The 22,331-nt window shown below is 34.4% G+C and overlaps 1 protein-coding gene across 2 annotated transcripts; it reads right to left on the reverse strand.

Moving 5' to 3' along the window:
* Positions 1–1,751: 1,751 nt before the first annotated feature.
* Positions 1,752–18,190, reverse strand: LOC107002471 (clustered mitochondria protein). Of its 2 annotated transcripts, none has more exons than XM_015200512.2 (28): positions 18,065–18,190; positions 17,346–17,565; positions 16,239–16,300; positions 15,619–15,808; positions 15,258–15,395; positions 14,992–15,148; positions 14,703–14,896; positions 14,458–14,559; positions 13,229–13,364; positions 12,944–13,072; positions 11,180–11,570; positions 10,268–10,372; positions 9,610–9,728; positions 9,116–9,224; positions 8,780–8,920; positions 7,928–8,050; positions 7,671–7,841; positions 7,442–7,528; positions 6,793–6,921; positions 5,917–6,066; positions 5,756–5,824; positions 4,302–4,460; positions 4,096–4,152; positions 3,971–4,011; positions 3,702–3,821; positions 3,251–3,560; positions 2,987–3,166; positions 1,752–2,604 (listed from the first exon to the last, which is right to left on the reverse strand). In XM_015200512.2, the coding sequence occupies exons 2-28, from the start codon at positions 17,554–17,556 to the stop codon at positions 2,149–2,151; spliced, it is 4,236 nt and encodes a 1,411-aa protein (XP_015055998.1). In that variant the 5' UTR covers positions 17,557–17,565; positions 18,065–18,190; the 3' UTR covers positions 1,752–2,148. The 2 variants fall into 2 exon arrangements, with proteins under 2 accessions (XP_015055998.1, XP_015056008.1); XM_015200522.2 differs by having other exon boundaries at positions 18,010–18,143.
* Positions 18,191–22,331: the final 4,141 nt, after the last annotated feature.

The following is a 22,331-nucleotide window of genomic DNA, read 5'->3' on the forward strand; positions in this document are numbered from 1 at the left end:
CAATTATGCAAAATATAGTTATAGCAAAATAACGTAATTTTTATGTTTGCGACATGTGAAAGCTACTCTAAAGTAACACATAACCTAAAAAAATAGTAGGAAAAATTACTTGGATTGATACCATTTAATAAATAATTATTAATTTTAGCGATATTTTTTTATTTATTATCACTTATAACAACGTTATGTTAAATCTGCAATATGTACTAAAAGTGAATTATGTATGCAATATATATGTATTATAATTTTTTTAAAAAAATGTATATGCTTGTTTTGTAAGAAATCGACATGTTGTATTATAAGTATATTAAAATGTGTAATAAATGTATTATTCATCAATAAAACTTGTATTACACGTGAATATTAAATTATTTATTTTAATATGTATTAAAATTATATTTTAAATATATTAGAAGTGATCAAGTGAAAATAGTACACACATTTGACCCCATTGGACATAAAAAGGTATAATTTGTTAAATCTGCCACGGTGACTAAAGAATAACTAAATATTGATCAATTTCACTAACTAGTAAGATGCTTATCACATATAAATTAGTAAGATGCTTATCTAATATGAGACGAGGAGGATAGATGTTTTTACTATCAAGTTTAATTTATGTGTGGTCAGTACAGAAGTATGGTGTTTATAAATCAGGATTCTGTTTACATGTTATATTGTAATAAGCAAAACTGAAACATTTTAACACTCGAAAGGAAAACGGTTTATAAATCAATGATTAGGAAGTGGAACAGTAAATTCAACGTAAGAATCTCTTGATTTGTTTCAAATAAAGACATGTCTTCTTCTCCCAGAGGGACTGTAGCTCCCACTCCATTTCGAAGCTCAATCATGAGTTTGAGGGCATTTACTTTAGTAGTTGGTAACAAAAATCATTTTCCTGGACATGTATTTGGTTCTTCTGGGTTGATAGTCGATACAACACAAGGATCATTAATGATCAATTCTCCGAAAAATCCATTCATATCACGACTCAATAACCCCATCGCCAATCTTGTGTGATAAGCATCCAACAATTGCTATTCCTCCGCAATCAAAATGAGTTACCTGAGCTATAGCTAAACATCCTTCATTGTTGTGGTGGTGAGGTTGGGGTACTGGAAAGACTAGATGTTCTGCATCAGTGTTAGGATGTTCAAGAATTTGGAACATGGGAGAGCTCAACTCCGATATCATTACATTCAACGGAGGAACCTCATTTAGCCTTCCAGAGTAAGGATAGTAAAATGCAACTACTTAAGAAAGGGATTTCTCAAGGAAGGGAAGTTTGTGAGATAAAAGAGAAAGAGGACTGGGAGGTGAAAGTTTGATCAATTTCTCGGATAACGAAGAAACAAGAAATGATTCCATTACGAATATAATGGTTACTTGGATAGTAAGAAACCAAATAAAGATTGTTAATTATGATGGTGCTGTACGAATAATGGCTTGTATGTGCAGCATGCACATTTTAGTGTAACATGAGGTTCTAACTTGCTCACATCAAATATGAGCACTAACGTACATCGGAGCTGATAACCAGCTCTAAGAAATGAGCAAAAGAAAAATGGAGATTCAGGTGCTGGAACTGAAGGTAAACTTCACAAATATCAAAAACATTACTTGTATCTTAGTAAGTCACCTCAATACAGAAAAACGCTTTCATTCCAACGATAAGTAAGTAAAAAAACAGAAAGTCTAACTTTAACCAGAAACGAAAGTGTCCAAGAAAGAGCACCTTTCAACTGAAATGGGTGGGCAGATTCACTCACTAGATCATTACATGCCCAGACACGAGGGAATGGGAATGAATAAAGGTCAAAAATTTTAGGATGACATCAACACCCAAAACAGATGATGGACCTCTCTACTTCACATTATTCAAAACACCAAAATAATGCATACTAAACCTATCTTCTCAAAACTAGGCCTACAAGTTATGTCATCTCAGCAATAATAATCAAGATGAGAGGAACTACAGCTCGAATACTTAAATCTCCATGAGAGACTTATTGTAAGAATGGAATAGAAGTATAAGCGTTCACCCGTGCAGTGAGTACCTGAAGCATGAGGTGGCTGCGAGCGAAAATCCATGATATGCTAGAACTGGCCATTGACATGTTTGTTAGTACATTCCGCAATATACGTTCAAGATGCAGCTTTCACTTTTGATTTTTGCTTCTTGGTATCCAACGCCCCCAAACCTGTCCCTAAACCAACAGGAGTTTGATCTTGTTCCCCTGCTTTGGATAGGTCTGCTTGGGCATCTCCAGATCCATTAGAAGAATTACTGTTTGCTTCTTTCTTTTCTTCATTAGTTCCACTAGGATTTGCAGCATCCGGTGTTGTGCCAGAATTTATTACATTGAGTAGCTGGGTAAGAGGAGGTAAAGATGATGCAGGAACACCACTGGGACGTACAAGAAGACCCCTTGCTGCAGCTTTTTTCCGTACTTCAGCAGCAGCTCGTGCAGCTCTTTCATCAACTCCTCTTCCCCGAGGAAGCCCATCACCAAGTACTGCAGAACTTAATGATTGGTTCATTCCACCAATACCAGTACCCCCAGCGGCAGCTTGAAATGCGTGTAACAAGCTAGGATGAGCCTGCAATATTCAACTCAGTAGTGTGAACATTCAATTTCTCATTGACATAGTAAAGCAAATCCAAGGCAACTAGAACCATAACCCTAGAATGAAAAATCCACTCCAAATTGGCCATCAAACAAGAAAAAGGAATAGCCAAGACCCTATACATTATATTGTAATTGATGCAAGGCTTCTGAAGAGGATTAAACAAGCAACTAGTGCGAGAGACACAGCAATGACAAAGTAATGAAAACTAGAAAAGCAAGTCTAAATCCCACCAGAACAAGCCTTCCATTTCTGCCTCAAGGTGACGGTTTAGGGTAAGCAAATATGTCAAGACATTATTTAATGATCCCTTCAAAGGTTCATAAAGGGTACAAAACTGTTACGAAAAAGTTACCTTTAAAATATCATAAGCCTTCTGTGCAGAAGCCACATTCAGAGATTGACCTTTCTGCTTCTGCGCATTCATCTGCAACTCACGCATCTTAAATGTTTTCATCCAGTTCTGAGAATCGCGTGTCCTTGAATCCTCCTCTCCCAGCTGTTTGGCTAGTATATCATAAGTTTTCTTTTCATGCTGTTGAAAAGAAATTAATTAAAATGGTTAAAACAGTAACTATCATTTTCTTAGCACAGTAAACTGTCTAGTTAAAGTACATGCCTGGTGCGAAAGCTTGAAAGCACCCATACAGTTGAACGCAATTGCCAGAGCATGATAACAAACAGCAGTCTGAATATGTTCCTCCCCAAGCAACCGTTCATTCTTTTTCAATGCTTCTTGGAGATAACGAAGTGCTGTATCCATCTTTCCAATATCTTGGTACATCATTGCAACATTTATAAATGTTGCGGCAACATCCGGATGATCAGGACCTGATGACAAGCCAAGAAGAAGCAAGGCCCGTGACATATGCCTCAATGCAAGTTCTGTTTGGTTAAGACCATGATAGAAAAGAGCCATGTTTCCATAACTGCAGCAACACTACCAAACTCATGTTACTAGACATAATTATCCGGAAATACAGGTTTCCGGCATCAAATCGACACCAGCACGCCAATAGGCAACATATAGCAAAAGAAAGAAAAAGAGTTCAAAGACAAAAGAAAATTGCCTGTGTGCAGTGTCAGGATGGTCCAGTCCAAGGCATCTTTCATTTATGATAAGTTCCTTGTGCTGTTGCATTATAGCACCAGCCATATCTCCAGCATGATATAGAACCATAGCAAGGTAGCTGAAAGAGAACAAAATTATAGAAAAGAATAAAGATAAGACAGAAAAGCCAATGAAAGCAAAAGATAGAAAACACAATAACCAAAGACTACAATGCACAAGCATATTCTCTCACAAAAAGAGTGAAGTGTAGAGCACATTACTACTCACCGACAACAATTGGCAACTTCCCGGTGCATCGGACCCGTCACCTGCATTTTTAAAATTATTGGAATCAGAACTTAAATAATATAAGACATCAAAGCATCGCAGAGAAAAAATAATCAGTAGTATACCTGCTGAAGTATTGTGAATGCTTCGGAAAATAAAGTGTAGGCCTCACTAAGCAAACCCTGAAATGTATGAGGATGTTATTCCACCAAGGTAAGCTACAAACTAAACAGTACAACAGAAGGCAAAAAAAATTGACAGCTAGCCTCTCAAGATATCCATGACTAACATGAGAATCTCCATTTCTTTAACCAATTGAAACAGTTAATACCTCAGCTAATTGAGCCTTTCCTGTTTCAACAAGGTCCTTAGCTTCTGAACTAACTGGGATAGAATGCTTCACCACTGGTTGGAGATTCATAATATCTGATGCTTGAAAAGGTGCAGCAGAGTCAAGGTCATATTTACGAGCTGCAACGGTTACACCTACCTGTTAAAAGAAAAAGTTCTAGGAGTCACTTGGACATATGAAGGTAGATTCAGTGTCTAACAACCCGCGGATTTCAAAGGGAAGACTATTATCAAATTGAACTCATATTACTTATAGCTATCTAATATAAGCTGAAAAGATGCTTTATTAATCTTTAGTCCGAATACTAAGAGGGGAAATTTATCTGAACAAAATTTCATCAACCACGGCATGGACAAGTTAATAACCTCCAGTCATCTCTACCACCAAGGTATAGTGATCTCCATCTAACAGCTCATATTCAAATAAAATTTTTAATTCAATTTAAACATAAAGACAACAATGTGATTGCTGTGTCAAATAACAGCACAAACTTTTCACTGTGCCTTATAACCCATATTAAGATTTGCATATCTGGAAGGAAATTTCACTACTTGACTTTGATGATCTTGACAAGTTGAACACCTGAAAGAACAGGGACAACTTTTTCCCAACTTCACTTGCGCCAAGAGAACTAATGCCACAAAGAGCAGTTCACACACAACATATAAATAAAATGCTGGCTGTCTCTAAAGCAGGATAATAGACTGTAAACGACTTCCAGCGGACTACCTCTGGATAATCCACAGAGAGTCTCAACTCTTAAATTATAATGAAACAGTCATGCATATAGAAAGTACAAAAGCTAACACCAAACAAGTTCCATCTTCACTTAGCAGCAAAATTTTGAGTCAGTGGTCACAGTAAAATAAACAAGATGTGTGTTTTTCACCATATGAATCCTAGGGATCTCGATATATGAATTATGACATGGCGCTAGGGGTACAAAATCAAACCAAACCCACCCAATCCTTTCAAGTTTGGGCGGGTCATTGACCTACCCATATATTAGCTCAACCCATTTCAGCCCATTGAAATTTGGGCTGGTACGTAGCCCAAATTTACTCATGAAAAATCTTGTAAAAAAGACATTTTTTAAAAAAACTGGAAAAAAGAGACATTTTAATTTGATATCTTTATTATATAGTCATAATAAAGAAAAAGAAAATTATTAGGCCATAAAAGTTTATAAAAGAACAAATAAAGCAATTAAAACTTGGTAGAATTGTGTGGGTTGGGTTATGACCCGCATTTTAGTCCATTCCAACCCAACCCGTCCATTTCAACCCAATTTGACAACTCTATATGGCACCATAGCCACTTCGAAAAGATGATAATGATTGACCAATATAAGATAATACAGGGATAAAGGGAAAATAGCAATAGTAAGAAATGCATAATCACAACTAAATCTAAGAATTCCTGGATGAAAATACCTTCTGACAGAGATTGCGTACAACTGGAATTTTCTTTACCGGCATTTTTGCATCCTCAGGCAACTCAAACTGAAGAGAGAGAGAGAGAGAAATCAACCTTAACTGGTAACTTAAAACATCTGGGAAAGCAACTGGAAGAGGTTCTTAAAACAATATGATACCTGATACTTGAGTTTCGCAAATTCTTGGATGTCAGACCACAAACTGTCAGACGTGATACTCAAATAGGAGGACTGTTTCTTCTTGGCAGATCCTAGATTTTTTCGCTTTCCCTGTCCCTTGGATGACTTTTGCTGGTTCCCAACGTGGTCCTATGAAATGTGTTTCATAGAATTAATTTTATTAAAATCATTTACCATATACTCTTCTCCGAGAAACAATGAAGAATATATATATATGTGTGTATATATGTATATGTGTGTGTGTGTATATATATATATATATATATAGATAGATAGATAGATAGATAGATGAAGGTAACTGTGTCTTCACAAAAGGCTCATCATCAAACAAATGATGAGAATAGATCACTTACAATGAAGAATATATTCTATGTATTATTCTCATTATGCACATAAAGCTTAAATGATTCTAGAAAATGCTTTCTCTATACAGGCAACATAAATTTTCAAACAATGAAACTAATAATCTCCATATGCATCTTCAAATATCAGCATACAAATGAACAATATTGGCCAAGCATGGGAATGCTACAAAACTGTATATAAAAAGAGGGGGAAAAGCAACCCACCCTAATAACTCAAGCTTTTACAGGAGGTGGTATGCATAATAATAAGTCACTGTTACTCATCAACAATATATTTTCAGTGATGGCCGAATAAAAAGAATCACATCAGCACTTGAGGGGCGTGTTGCAAACCTAAATAAATAAATAAAACTTTCCCCCAAGTTTTAATAGGTCAAGCTTTTAGATAAGGTGGTACACTCAATTCAACAGAACTTCCTCATGATATTTTACTACAAGAAATAGCAATAAATGGCAGTAAGTTATGACAATAAGCGCTCTCTCTCTCTACCTTCTTTTGGTTTCTAGAACTGTTGGCGCCGCCTTTATTAGATACTGTTTGCATATTTCCAAACAAACAGTTGTAAAAATGTGAGATTGTGTTTGCAAGATCATGGTCCTCAGCATCCCTCAGCAAATCCTGCGTGTCCCATCAGATCAAATTGTTAGTAATTCCAAAATCCACAAATATATAAATTAATATTCAATTTCTTCAGTTCCGTGCATCAAGATAATCAGAGTAAAATATCACGTGTGCTCCAGCTTACACATTATGTGGTTAAGCGTAAATGAATATTTTGAAACCACCAGAGCCTAAAAAAGCCCTTTTGTTGATTTAAGAGAGCTTTTGACCAGAAGAATTAAGAAATAAACGCAGGTGAAAAAAATAACACTTCACTATTCTACTAATAATGCTAAACAAAAATGTTGAGACATGACATGAGACACAAAATAATTGATCCTTTGAGAGAATTACAAAAATGTTGTTCAGGACCAAATGGTGAAGCATGTTCTCAAGTGGGACCACACTTGTCAAAGCATAAGATAAAGTACGTTCACGATCCAATATTATTAAGGCTTTTTAAAGTAGCAATGAAAAACTTATTTTTTATGAACAACATTCAAAAACCTATTACAATCTGAAGAACAAGATTAATCACCTTGAGGATGTGCTTTGCACATCTGACAAGAATCTCGTTGGAACAAAGATCCCATAAATGAGGCAAGTTCCTGGTTCCCTCGGCCACCTGGAAAATAAAGGACAAGACAAAGCCAAGCTTACTACTTTTAACTGACATTAAACTTCCGTTCGTGCTAAGAAAATTCTTATATTTTTTGGAAAAGCCTAAGCAATACAACAATTGGATGAGCTTATTTGGAGATCCTTACTGTTCCTAGATAACGCAAATTAATTCCATGTGCATGGAGGGCCTCAGTTAAAGTTTGCCCATCCATGGGTGAAACTTCAAGTGTGCAGAGATCTTGAACGAACTTCGGAAGCACAGTGTCTTTTAGATACAAACTCACTTTCTTCACAAGTTCTTGGTCAGCAACTATCTCCTGGTCGAGTTGGCAGAAAAGAACCATATAAGTATCTAACACCTTAAAAAAAACCAAGGAATAATAATCAAAAGCAAAAAAATCACCTCTTCATTCCCAGCCAACTTAAAATCTGTAAAGACGTTAGGATTGAAAAGTATATCATCAGTATCTTTTCTTCCTGAGTGAAAACAGCCGTTGTTGGCAGCATCCTTCACACTTTTCTCTCCCTAAATAAAAGCCAAAAGAACATACACAGTCAAATTTGACAAGTAGGGTCTGGAGAAGGTAAAGAGGTCGTTTCCGGAGAACCCTCGGCTCGAGTATAACATATCAAAGTAGGTATGAAAAAGAGAAAACGACAGTAGAAAAACAAAGAAACTAATTAGGAAACAGTAACAACCACAAAAATATTGCAATAACCCAAACACAATGAGTAACTATGATGGTGAAATCAAAAGCAAGACACTATAAGAATACGGCTGAACCCCTCGAAAATGAAGACTCCATGCCTACTAACCTTGCCTTAAGGAAGTAATTTTCCTTAACTTGTTTTCCTAGAGAAAATGTTTTCCAAAAAATTTGTCCAACCAAAAATGGAAAATAAGAACATTTTCCTCCATACCAAAAACACCCACAAAAATCAGGAAGAGTTGAAAGCAATTATAAATAGGATGTCATTAACAATCAAAGCTGAGATCATTAACTAGAACTTTCAGAGCTCATCAAACAAATTATTCAAGAAATATCTTTAGAGAAGTGTCTTGTAAAAAATATTACTATTATCCAACAACAAATACGGTCAAGTAAATAGGTAACTTATATCCAACAGTAGCTCAACTTCAGTAATTATTGCGGTAAGAAACTGGCTTTCAAAAATGCATTCCTTATCATTATAACTAGACACTGAAAAGTACTTCAGTAGGAGAAGAGGCTTCACTTAAGCAGGAGATCACTACCTCATTGCTGTTGACTTCAGTCGGGGCAACGACGTCATTTGTGGGTAATTCTTCAGTGTTATTTACACTAGTACAATCAGAGGCCACTGGTGCCTCCCCTTCTAAGTCACACTTGGATTTTGATCTCTCGGCAACTTCAGCCTAAGAGAAGGAGGAAGAGGAACCAACATAAAATTTGAAAATATAAAATGTCAGAAATCAGATCCCCAAGAATTAAAGCAAGCACCGAACCCCAAAAACCAGGTTCAGAGATATGGAATTAATATAAGAAACAAGATAAATTGAATACAGATGAAATTATGAAAGCAAACTTGTCATAGTACAAGCAGGACTAACTTGGCAAAATGCAGTTATCAACTCAGGTCGCAAAATACAAAATCTGGAACCTGGACCAGTATAATTTGCATCACGAGGAGTGACCCTCATCAAGTCCAACAGATAATGCCTGAAAACACAATCTCAATAAAATGATAAAAGTGCTCACTAAAGTTGGTTGAGTCAAAGACAATCATATTATTGGGGAAAAGAAGGAATCCACATATTATCAAAAGATACACAGATGCATTAAACTGCAATTAATGAAGTCCAGTATCAAACAAAAGTTCCCACAATTACTCATCTCCAAGTTATACACCTAAACAATATGAAATTATTAAGCTTGGAGGGGTGTGTTGTGTGCATATTTAGCAGGACTTCAATCATATGAATCCTATGGAGAAACAGAACTTGACATCACCAATGAACCAAACTTAGCTTTCATCATAACGAAGAGTCCTCCCCCCTCCCCCTCCCTCCTCTCCTAAAGCAGTGGCATATCAAATAATAATCACCTATCATCACTACCAACAATGCCCTTGCATTCCACCGGTGCAGCTAATTTGAATTCATTTCCAGATCCATCAAGGACAGTATGTTCCTTCAAGTGGAGACGTTTTGCAGCTTCTAGCACCTAAGACAAATATAGCAGGATGAAATTTCAGGTACAAGAGAGAAACAGATACAATTTCAAATGAACAAGATGAATCAAGAATGATAAAAAGGAAAAGTAACATCACCCATCATTACAATTCACATTGAGATATCACCCCTGTGATCCCCATCAACAAATATAATTCTTTACCATCTAAATTATCAGGAATAAGGAAGCTCCCCACAACCCCACCCCTCACACCAAAAAAAAGGAATTTAAATGATTGCTCACAATAACCAAAGGCACAAAAGGAAAGGACGAATAATCCAGCAAGACATGTTGATCAATCATGTCCACTTGAGCACAACCTAGAAGCTCAGATTCTTCAAATGAAATTATTATGACAACATATAGGACCAAATCGATAGTTAGTAAAGAATCATGATAAACCAAAAGAAATCCTAATAGGCCTTATACTTTCCACAACTATGCCAACACCAGAGAGGCATACACATCCTAAATTGTTGTGCAAACCATACAAGGGAAAAAGAAATCAAAAGTTTACGGTCCGCTCCTACCTTGGAATGGAACTCGTCACTCCAGCAGATTTTCTTGCCATTATCAACAGAACCGTATAAGAGGGAATCTGATTTATCACCTTGAAGGATACCAGGTAAAACACTCTACAAAGAAAAACAGAAAAAAGAATCTATTAACTTTCGATAAATAAGCAGAATAATACATCTATCACAGTAAGCCTTGCAGCTGAAAGTAAAATTAGAAGATTAAATTAAATACAAATATCAAGAAGAGTGCCCACTGAAAAGATCCATATAAGCTTGTTATTATTAATAGGAAATGCAACAATAGTACGTCTAAAAACCCTGCTTATGTCACAATTAATTATTACAAGTACAGTTCACTTATAAATCTCCAAATGGCTAGATCTGGTAACCTAATTGTGGTATACTATGTGCCACTTTAATACACTTCCCTTTTTAGCCTTACCCCAGAAAGAAGGACACCACCGTCTGAAAACTATTAAACCTTCTGACATGACTTATTGGGAGCTGAGACCCACTTGATCGCTCATTCTTTTATATAAAGAGAGAAAAGGCAAAGACCTGAGGAACTCTCATCACTCATTATTGAAAGGATAAGTTGGGTACTTCGTATATATTTGGGTTACATGTCCAAGGTCTTCTTTAATTTCTTTTGTTTACCGCCCAGTCTAACGCCTTCACACTAAATGGGACAGTGTAAGCATAATGTTTCATACAGGAAAAATGTCAAGACAGAGTGAAGCCACTACTCATATAGCAGTCCCAACTTCGATGTCAGATGCATGAAAATTGAAAATTAGAAAATTCATGAAGATAGATTAGCAAAACTCATGTTCATTAGCACTCTGACATTCACGTCTGAACTTGTGTAAAGCATTACACTACAGCATACAACTAAATATAGATCACTGCAAGTTCAATAAGCACCTGGGCCACCACTCTATGTCCTCTATAATCAATTATCGCCATAGCTAGGTTGTACAGTCCATGAATATCAACTTCCTGATATGCTTTTGTGCCTTTCAAGTCATTATTTGCGCTTGCATAAGTGGCTTGCTCGCTTTCAGTCAACTGAGTTTCACCGGACACTTCAGGAGGACAATCCAAGTTGGTGTTTGCAGCTTCTACAACTGAGCCAACATGCTCATTTCCATTGGAAACATCGGAGACTCCCTGTGGCAAATTATTGGTGGTTTTCTCTGACAAATTACGTAATAAGCCTGTACCCTCAACTTTAGGATCAGCCACCTGTTTCTTGGACAGTTGCTCAAGATCCGCATCAACAGCAAAGCTGAAGAATATATTATTGTGGACATACCTAGATCCATACAGAATAAGTATCAGGCAAAAGTGGCAATAAATAGTAAAAGAAGTTTTTAGTAGTCTAAAAACATTCGGCCAGCAAGAATAATGGAGAAACAGAGTGTTTATGTTTAACATGTTATAAAAAAAGGAAGTATACATGTCTCTCTGTTATCACTCCTTAGTTATCCAATAGTTACAACAATAATTTCTTTTAAGTAGTAGTTATTTTCCTGTAATAATGCAGTTTCATTCCAGTTAAGTTAGGAAGTCATGTTCTAGTTTCTAGGGGTAGTTACTACAATTCTTGAGTACTTTAGCTCACGAGGTTGCAGGTTCTCTTAACAAACCAGCGTTATAGGTTGTATGAAGAAAATTTCAGATTTTATCTTGCAGCGTCCCATAACTAGATCCATAACAGGGGATCATAACAACTTGGTAGAGACGGGAGTTATGGGAGACCAAATTCAACATCAACTAGCACAATTGGTGAGCTTGTTTCAAGAAGAACGTGCAGCCAATTTGGCCAGACAAGAAGCAATGAATGCTCGTTTGGATGCCCTCACAAAGGATTTAGAGAATTCTAAAGTCGATTCTAATTCAAATGAAAATACAAGAATCGTGGTGGGAAGGGAAAAAATAAAGTGACAGGAGGGTCAAGATAGAAGTAGGAGGAAGTTTCATCATTCCTCGACATACAAAATTATATTTCCCACGATTTAATGGCCAAGAGGACCCTTTAGGATGGTTGAATAGATGTGAACTTTTCTTTCGACACCAACAAACTCTAGAAGAAGAAAAGGTTGGACTTGCTTCTTTTCATTTAGAAGGCAATGCACAACTTTGATTTCTTCAACTAAGTTATGCCAGATCGGGTCTGTGGCAAATTACCAAGAAAAGTTTGAGCAGTTATTTCAGGGTCTTGGGTGGTTAATATGTTATTGAGAGGTCAAAACAGACCATAAAAATGTTGGGACAGTTTGGGATAACACTAGCCCAAATTTATCAGAGTAGATGACGGGAATGATTATGCAATTCATGTACTCAGGGAACCAAATTAAAAGGTTGCATGCAAAATGGGATTAAGGCAACCGTTTAGCTGCATGTTGGCTCTAAAATAATGATTTTTGTTTAGTTACACGTATGCATTCCTACAATCTCCATTTGTTCCTATTACCTTGCTTGCTCCCCTTTGCTTTGTTTTCACTTTCAGTGTAGAACTAATTTCAAGGAATTATAAAGCAAATTTGATATTCTGACCAGTGGGCTTGTAAAATACATAGTAACGACTGTCACAGTGCAAAATTAAAATTAAAAGACGAAGTTAATTTTAACTGAACATAAAGTCACCCAGAAATTACTTGTGCTGATCTCTAGCTGTATACTTACATATGAAAGCACTCTGGATCAGTTGGATTAATTGGGGGAATACACCTGTTGATAACTCCAATAGCACCATTAATTGCAGCATCTACAAAGTCAGAACTGACTTTGTACAAAGCCCTATCTCGCAGTATCCTGTGATAAAAAAGAGTAAGACGTACAAACAGAGGCAAACCAGCCTTCATAGACAGACTTAGGAAGAGTAGTGCATAAATAAGTAGAATCTATTAAGAGATCAATTAAATCACTCTAGAATGCTGTACAAGCTAATATAGATCTGTCGAGGTGCACCTCTCCTGGGGGTTTGTATGGGGGAATTCCCGACAAGATTGCAACTCTTCATTCCAATCCCTTTGCATGCCAATCAGCTCACTTCCAAAAGAAAGTGTAAGTGCATTCTCAGCCCGTGCCGCATCGCGTTTGTGATCTGACACCATAGAATCCACAAGGAACTAGAACTAGTGAGGCAACTAATAATAGAAAGACAGGTTATTGTAAGAGAATGTAGAGTAGCAGTTTTTAAGATATCAGACGTTACTATAATATCTACATAAACAAGTCCCTCTTTGTAACAGAGAAACTGAGGAATAATGCTCCCTCCACCACATCTTATATGATGCCTTGACATGAGACGGTTTTAAATGTCAATTTAAATAATGGATTGAATTCGTGGTACCGGATATAGTACGTAATCTAGTGGCATAAATGAAAGAGAACATTCAGCCCTCATGTCACTTCACGAATTGTTGTGCCATCTACCATTTCCGGGTTTTTTATCAAGAAATGTGCTTCAGTTGCAAAAATCCAGTTTCGTATTTTCCAATACAGCATTCTCATCACACCTCAGCCATACCATTAACCAGAAAAAGAAAAATCAAAAACAATTATCTCATTTGCCATTTATGTTCAGCATTGCTCTTGCATAAATTTTCCTCTAGTATATACATAGTGGCACATCCTAAATATGTATGTATGTATGTATGTATGTATTGTTGTACTAGTTTTCTATGCATCTTTTTACAGACTTCCATTGTCGTCCAGGTAAATAGCACCAATCAATATAGTACACACTATTCACGGGAAATTGAAGAACTTTCTAGGAGGATAAATCAAATACAAGAATTAGAAATTATAATAGAGTTCTACAAGTTCCTTTTTTTATTTCATGTGCTTTAATTCTATATATCTTGAAAGTGTAAAGAAACATGTGTGGGCATAAGATATCTTCAGAAGGAATCTAATTAAAACATGATTAACTACCTGTAAGACAAATTTTCCATCAGTCCAACAGAAAGACATGTTGCAAATTGTTGTGCCTCACAATTTTCAACTACATGGTCCACTAAGTATATTACTCTTACAGATTGTAACAGACCTCCCAGGAATTCTTACACCACAAAATATGCCTCATTTAGGGCATCTATGTGACCCAGCATCCAGCAGACTAATGTATGTATACAACAGACAGCAACATGAAGTAGAGATAGCCAGAGGTTAAGAGTGCACAAAAAACAACTTACCAGGGATAGGATATGACCCAAGCCAAGAATTTGGTGGTAGGGTAGATTGAACATTTTCAAAAGGATGTGCAGAAGCCTTCCGCTCCAATATCTCACGAAAAGCTTCATTCGAAGATAAAATCTTTTATTACAATAAGACAAGATGATTAACAATCGGACTCCAAATGAAGTGCTAGAGAATTTTTTTCTTATTATATTTTTTTTAGGGTGAGGGAGGAATAAATTACTTTCTAACATGCTCCTACCTTTCTTAAATCTGGAGCTGATCTTTTGCAAGAGCCCAATAAGAGTAGTTGCTTCTGTACCAGTTTTATTTGGCCTAGGATCAAGAACAGTTGTGGTGCTGGAATTGACATAAAAAGTTTTGGTTGTTCCAGTAATACAATACTTATTTCCTTCTAGTGTGACTACATCCAGATAAATCAAGTCCCCGGAGAGCCTGGATTCAAGAGAAACCATGGTAAGAATGTCAGAATGAGCCTTCCTGAGAGAAAAATTAGTTGGATCATAATTAGTAAAATAATAAGTAGAAACCTTCTGTAGCTAGGAGGAGGATTAAACGAAGAGAACACAATGCTTTCAACACATTTAATTTCCTTTGAAGGTACCGACAGCAAACTATAGACTGAACCAGAAACATCCTCCACAAAACCCAAGTTTTCAAGTTCTGGTACATCGGCCTTCACAGGCTCTAAAACACAAAAAGGCAAAAATGTTTGTTAGACAATGAAAATGGCTGTCAAATTATTAAACAACACAAACATCAGCAAGAAGCAAAGATAAACAAATGAACAGCAAACCTCCAGATTTCGCAACATTACTTCCGACTTCATGCTGCAGTGCAAGTGACGTTGATAGTGAGGAGTGCAATGTGGAAAGAGAGAGCAATTCTCGAGTGCGGTGAACATGAGCCCTTATGGATCGATCATCATACAATGCTGCACAGCCAGGTTTAAGTTAGAGGAAACATGTAATGAGCTCGTTGGTAACTGTTAAAATCTATGTTGCTCGGACTCTTCAAAAATGTCAATGGGTGCGTGCCAGATTCTCCAAATGTAGTGTATTTTTAAAGAATTTGACATGGGTGGGGCATCGAAAGTGAAGAGTCCACGCAACTTAGGCTAAAATCAATAACTCGTGGTCCACATAAATAAGACAGACCTGGCACCATCTCCAGGAAGCAATCTCCTGTGGTGATATCAGCTACTTCAGAGATTTCGTTATAATCTTCTAGATGATGAACAGATCCGTCCTTTATGTGCAATGATAGATCATAGCATGTAACGAAGCATGTCTCTGGAGCATCAAGAAGAAACTGCCGCACATCCATAACAGAATCACCAGGACTCAACTGAAACACGTAACCATCAGAAACTCCAAATTAGACAAACTAACGCACGAGAATCACAAATATTTAAGTATAAGTTGGTCCTAAATGCCTAAAGATAAACATCTACACATATGGAAGGCAGGATAAGAAATGACAAGTTCAGTAAGTCAAAAACAGAAGAGGACGAGTGGCTTTTAATGATTGACAATCCAGATATAAAATATAAAAACAAAGAGAAAGAAGGACTTTTCAGTATTGACAATCCAGATCTAAAATAAAAGAAGCGTTTGAGTGATGGCACATACTAATAAGACTTCACATGTATGCAATGGAAGAATTTTAGTCACTCTCTTAAATCTGAAGGATGAAGGAGAATGATAAAGAAAAAACAAGTTTTCTAACAAAACTATCAACAAAAAATAAAGCCAATAAAATTAGTAACACATCTTACCTGTAGTTCTAGCTTATCCCCTCCTTGGGTTTTGACAGAAACAGGATAAAGATGGATGTCACCTGCAAAATAGATTAAGGCAGAAAGGCTCTTCATTTCATCCAGTTTCTGAATTAGAAAGAAATTTAGACTATTAAACAAAATCCATACAAGAATGTAAGACCGTTATCTTCAAGTAATATGGGAAAGTAAAACTGGAAGAGAACCTATACTCAATTAGTATGAGTTTGATACATGTGGCATCTACATGAACCAACAAATACATAGGCAGAAAGACAGAGACAGTTCGACGAGAATAATACACACGTGAAGAAATGTTGTTATGAGGCTAGCATTGTACATTGCTCTGAATTCAAAAACAGACATATGACAGATCTAGAATAAAACAACAAACATTTCATGGATCATGACAGAAGGAGGCACATCATGTATGGAATACACTAGCCACTGTAATGAGTAAGATCTTATACTTCAAGAATTACCAAACAGACATGTGTGGTGACATAAGTATTACCGTTTGCTGCATATGCTTTACCGGATTATTAAAGGGGTCATGGAAACTTATCCAGCAAGAATATAGTGAAAGAACATAGCAAACAGATTGCATTCACATATGACATAATAGACCTTGTGACTGACCATCTACAGCTTGATCCTGCAACATTGAAAAAATCAGGTTTTCTTGGTTTTTTCATTCTTTTTTGGAAAAATTGAAAGCTGAAACAACAGATGAAGGCTTGTCTTCCATATTTGGTAAGCCTTTGGTGAAACCAAAAAATGCGGATACTGATTCCAATAGCAGCACAGTCCCAAACAAGTAAGCCACAAATTTGTAAAACCAGCACTCGTCTCTTTGGCAAATAAAGGAGACATAGCAGAAATTCAAGGGAGAATGTCTAGACTCTAAACTCAACTGGGAGTAAATGATTAGCGAAAATGGTTAATGTTCTAAATCCAAATGTACCAGGTAGGAATCACCTAATTTTTATTGTCTCTACATGTCAAGACCCACTTAATTGACCGTCCACTACGTCACATGGTAGGGTGTGACGGGTGTGATGAGTTATTTACATATTTAAATCAAACTTTGATATTGCCAAGGTTCACCTTGCTTTGCCTCCTGTGTGGAGGTCTCATTTCCAGACTCTTTTGCTTCCGTTTTCGTATCAGCTTGAGCAGTCACAGTTGTGGTCCCATTAGACTCCGCATGTGTTGCAGTATCATTCACATTAGCATCAGATGGCGCTGCTTGCTCTGAAGAACTAGTAGCATTTTGAACTGCCTTCCGATTCTTCCCTTTGTTTGACTTCCCGGCCATTCTTATCCCCTGAAATATACATAATCAGTCGTTTAATCCAAAAATCAAATAAAAGTTTCTTTCTCAAGCACTTTGTGACCTAAATCCTGATAAAATGATTATAATTAACCTTTAGATTGAAAAACTACAAACTCTAAGCATCTAAATACAAACAACCCAATAAACAAAATAATCGCATAACCTCAATTACTCTAGGAATACTCTTAAATGGTCAAAAAGAGTAACACTTGAAAGTAGTAACTCATTATACATAATGTGAAGAAATAAACAAACAATTTTCAAAAAGATTACTAACTCAATCTACCTAATGAGCTCATAACATAGATTATTTCACTAGAGTATAAAAATCAAAACATAAAATAGCAATAACATGTTCATTAACAATCCAATAATCACAAGCACCAATTCACTAAAAAATATGTTTTTAACATTCAACAATAGCAAAAACAATACCCTGTTTCACTGAATTAGAGAGACGTAACAAGCAAAAGGTAAAATAGAAGCATACAAATTGACTTCGTCGGAGAGAGAAAAAGGTCGAGAGGTTCTGCAGAGAAGATACAAAGGAAGAAGACACCGTTAGGGTATAAGCAAACGGATCTTGTACTCAGCCCAATACACAGGAATTGGGCTTTGTGATGGGTTGCCCTGCTCTTTTTTTGTTTTCTTTTTTTTTCAGATTTACATACTTTGTCAATAGGAAAAATTACATGAACTAATACATTTTTAAAAATAATTACTGATTTTAGCGATATTTTTTATTTATCATCATTTATAGCAATATTGTGATAAATCTGTAATATGTATTAAAAGTAAATTATGTATGCAATATATTTGAATTATAATTGTTTTTGAAATATCTTATGTTTATTTGATAAAAAATTGTCACATTGTATTATAAGTGTATTAAAATGTGTGATAAATGCATTATCCATCATTAAAACTTGTATTACATGTGAATAATAAATTGTTCTTTGTAATATGTATTAAACTTGTATTATAAATGAATTAAAAATGATCTAGTGAAAAAAAAATGTTATTGCTATAAATGGTAAATATTTTTTTATTATAGTATATTTATGTAAGTTTCCCTTGTCAATAACTAGCCATTGTTTGAAAAAATAAAATTGAAGTAAATCTTCATTCATTTTTAAAATTAAAATAGAGAAAACTACACAAATTGGACCTATTAGGCAAATTGCAAAGTATTTAGTAAAAAAAAATATCTTTTAAGTGTTAAGAGTTAATTATATCATATTTTATTTTTATTTTCAAATTATAAAAAAAAATTTAAACTATAGGATTTCGGATACATCTAAATACATGGGATACATAGTTCACGAATAGCGAATGATACATTACTTAATGGGAGAGATGTGTCCGAGGGTGGAAAGGGATGTATTTGAAAGAGGATAGGGATGTAGAGAAGAGGAGATTTTTGTAAGTTTTTTAAATGGTAGGAAATTTTAGAGATTATGATCAAATAAGATGTGTTTTATGTACTTCTTCTATGTATTTACCCAAATTTGACTGAAAATGATATATTTATTGGGAAACTTCCGCAAATATCAACTATAATAAACTAAATCAAGCTCCATAGCTATAGTTGCATATTTACGGGTTGTAGCTACAGTTTAAGCTGTCTCATTCGTATAATTCGCAAACTCATATAATTTGCAGGTTTATATAATTCGCGAAGACAACGGTATAATTCAATTATTTTTTTATAAACTTGAAATAACAAATTTATATAATTAAAACATCATAAGTGTAAACAGTTCTACAAATTCCAAATTATACAAATTATGAATTATACAAACTTGTGAATTATACAAAACTAAAAAATTGAGCCGCGTAACTGTAGCTAAAAGTAGATCGCGAATTGCAATCAAGGCAAATTATAGATTTGTTAACTAATTGACTAGTATATGTTTTTTTTCTCTATATTTATCCTGGTTGGGCCTTCCTAAGCTATTTACCTTACTATCTGTATTGTTCTATTTACTGAACCACTATTTTTTTTTAATTCTTAATACAATTTAAGTATATACAAGGGCGAACCTATTTGTTAAAGAAAAGGTGTCACGATATCGACATCGGTTAAATTTTGTATATGTGTGTATATTTATAAGAGATATTGCATATATTACAATTACCATCCAGAGTAACCAAGGGTTGAAGTGGCCATTGGCAACTAGTGAAATACTTCATCCTCACTATGGGGGTTTGAATCTCAGGTGCAACATAACTTCTATCCTTTATGGTAGTAGGTTTCAGTTTTTTCTTTTCCTTTTTCTATTTTGTCATTTACTTCTATTATTTTTTGGTAATTCAAATTAACTCTTTATTTACATTAATTAATTCTTGATTATATTTGCAATAACATCTAAAGGCAATACAATATATGAAATATATTGAGGTAACTCTATAAACTAGTTTATACAAATACGAATTTTTAACGTGATTTTTTTCTTTCTATAAAATTTATAGAATAAAATTTATTTTTTCTAAAAAAGAAATTTGCTAATTAGATATCTTGAATTTCAAAATATCTAAAAAAAATATCACTAAATATGCATATTTGATCGATATGTCTGTATGAATTGAAAAGATAAATAAATTATGGAGTAATTCATATCTAAAAAAATTGGTCAGTTTATTCTCTTTGTATAAGGTGGCACCCAAAATCTCGACGTGAATCTGCTTGTTAGTCTAATACTTTGATAATATTTATATACTCTGATAATATCAAGTGGTACTTGACTTATTGAGTAATTTTTTCACTGAAACACCACTCAGTTACTCAATTATACCATCATAGTATAATTTTTTTTTATTATTTTTGGTACAAGTGTTACTTTTCGAAAATATGTTGGAGATTGAAACTAGCGTAATCAAATTCGAAAGTTTCATAAGAGATACATCTAAAAAAATTGATACTCAACATCCATATATAGTTTGAAATGTAGAGAAAATATACAAATGCCCCCTCAAGCTATGAGTGGATTCCCAATTACGCTATTCTTTATGAAGTCCTATTATCCTTTTGAACTACTTAAAAACTGATAATGTGACCCCTTAAGTGCTAACATGTGCTCACATGGTATTGGGGGTGCATTCACTCTCTTTGAGGAAGTGAGAAGCAAAAAACAAGTAAAAAGAACATTTTTTATTATATTTTATTATCATTAAATTGTACAATTTTATTTCTTTTTCTTTTTATTTATTTATTTTTATAAGAAAAATCACCCCCTTTTAACGGAGGGAATTACTTTTCCTTTCACTTTTATGCGAGAAAATAATAATAGTCTCAACATTTCAATTTATGATAGATAAATTTTAATATTTTTCAGAAAAACTCATCGAACTAGTCAGTGAATAGGAAGAAATATTCACCATAAAATATAGTATACCCACTGACAATTTGAAAACTTATTCTTGAGCTTCAAATCTCTTTAAAAATGGTTGCCCATGGATTGGCATTTCCTCCTTATTTTTCAATTTTTTTCTTTCACTCAAATCATTTGATCAAAATGTTTTCAAACTCAACAATGGGGTTCCCATAAAAGATTCAATTTAGTCTCTACAATTAGTGGTAAAGTTTTAGCATTATATGCAGAAATTCAAAAATTGTAAGTGTAAAATATGCATATAGTGATAGAGCTGAAAGTAAATATTTTATGATTGTATTTTTTTTTTAAAAAAAAAAAGAGTTTTGAACTTTACCTTCATTGTTTTGATATAATCACTTTGTGAAAATATTTAATTTCCTCCATTAAGTGATTTTACGGTGATTCTTCTGTAATACTCTCATTTATATATATCTTTATCTATAAAAAATTATTTACCGTGTAATACAATTTTTTCTATGTAGGCAAAGTTAGAGAAATTTGCATAAATGAGTATAGTTTATGGGTTAATAAAGTGAGAAAAAATATAAAGTAACACTTGAAGTTGTTCTGAATATTAAAAAAAATATCTTAACTATGCCGATATTCCATTATCCCTCTAAACTATTCCGAACATATATTATTACATCATTTTCGGATCAATTCCAGATTTTAAATGGCAAGTGTAATCACACACCAATAATTGTGTGACACGTGTTAAATCAATTTGAAATATTAGTTTTTTTCTTTTGAAGTTTTTCTTTATTTCTTTCTCTTATTTTTTGACTTATTTTAGTTTTATTATTTTTATTTTAATTTTATTTCAATTTTTAATTCATTTTCCACCCCAACTTTCAAACTCCCTCCATTTTCTTTCTTTATTTCTTCTTCTTCACCTCTCATCCTCACCTAACCCTACACTCATATCAAGTTGAACCCCTTCATTTTCTTTGTCTTTTCTTCTTCTTATTTGGTCAAATTTCTTACTTTTCAAAATTATACTATTTTCTAGATTTTGTTGAGTTATTGATAACAAAACTAATTATTTTTCTAAAAAAAATCAAAATTTTGAAGGTATCATCATTTAATTTATCTCGTTTTCATATAAATTCAAAACTAGAAATGATAATTTTGAAAGCATAATAATTCTCCGAAAATAGAAAAAGTTTAATTAGAATTTGGATAAAAAATTAGATAATGTCTACTAATTATCTTGAAATCTAATGGGTTTATCACATTGTTCGAAATGTATTAAAATATCTAGATATAATTTTAAAATTGAAGAGAGTTAAACTAATAGTACAATAAAAGAGAGATGGAGTTGTGGTAAAGAGTGACATTGAAAGTGATAAGTTAATGAAGATGACAATGAATTTTTGAATAAGA

Source organism: Solanum pennellii, chromosome 1 (assembly GCF_001406875.1).
Source record: "Solanum pennellii chromosome 1, SPENNV200".
Classification (NCBI taxonomy): Eukaryota; Viridiplantae; Streptophyta; class Magnoliopsida; order Solanales; family Solanaceae; genus Solanum; species Solanum pennellii.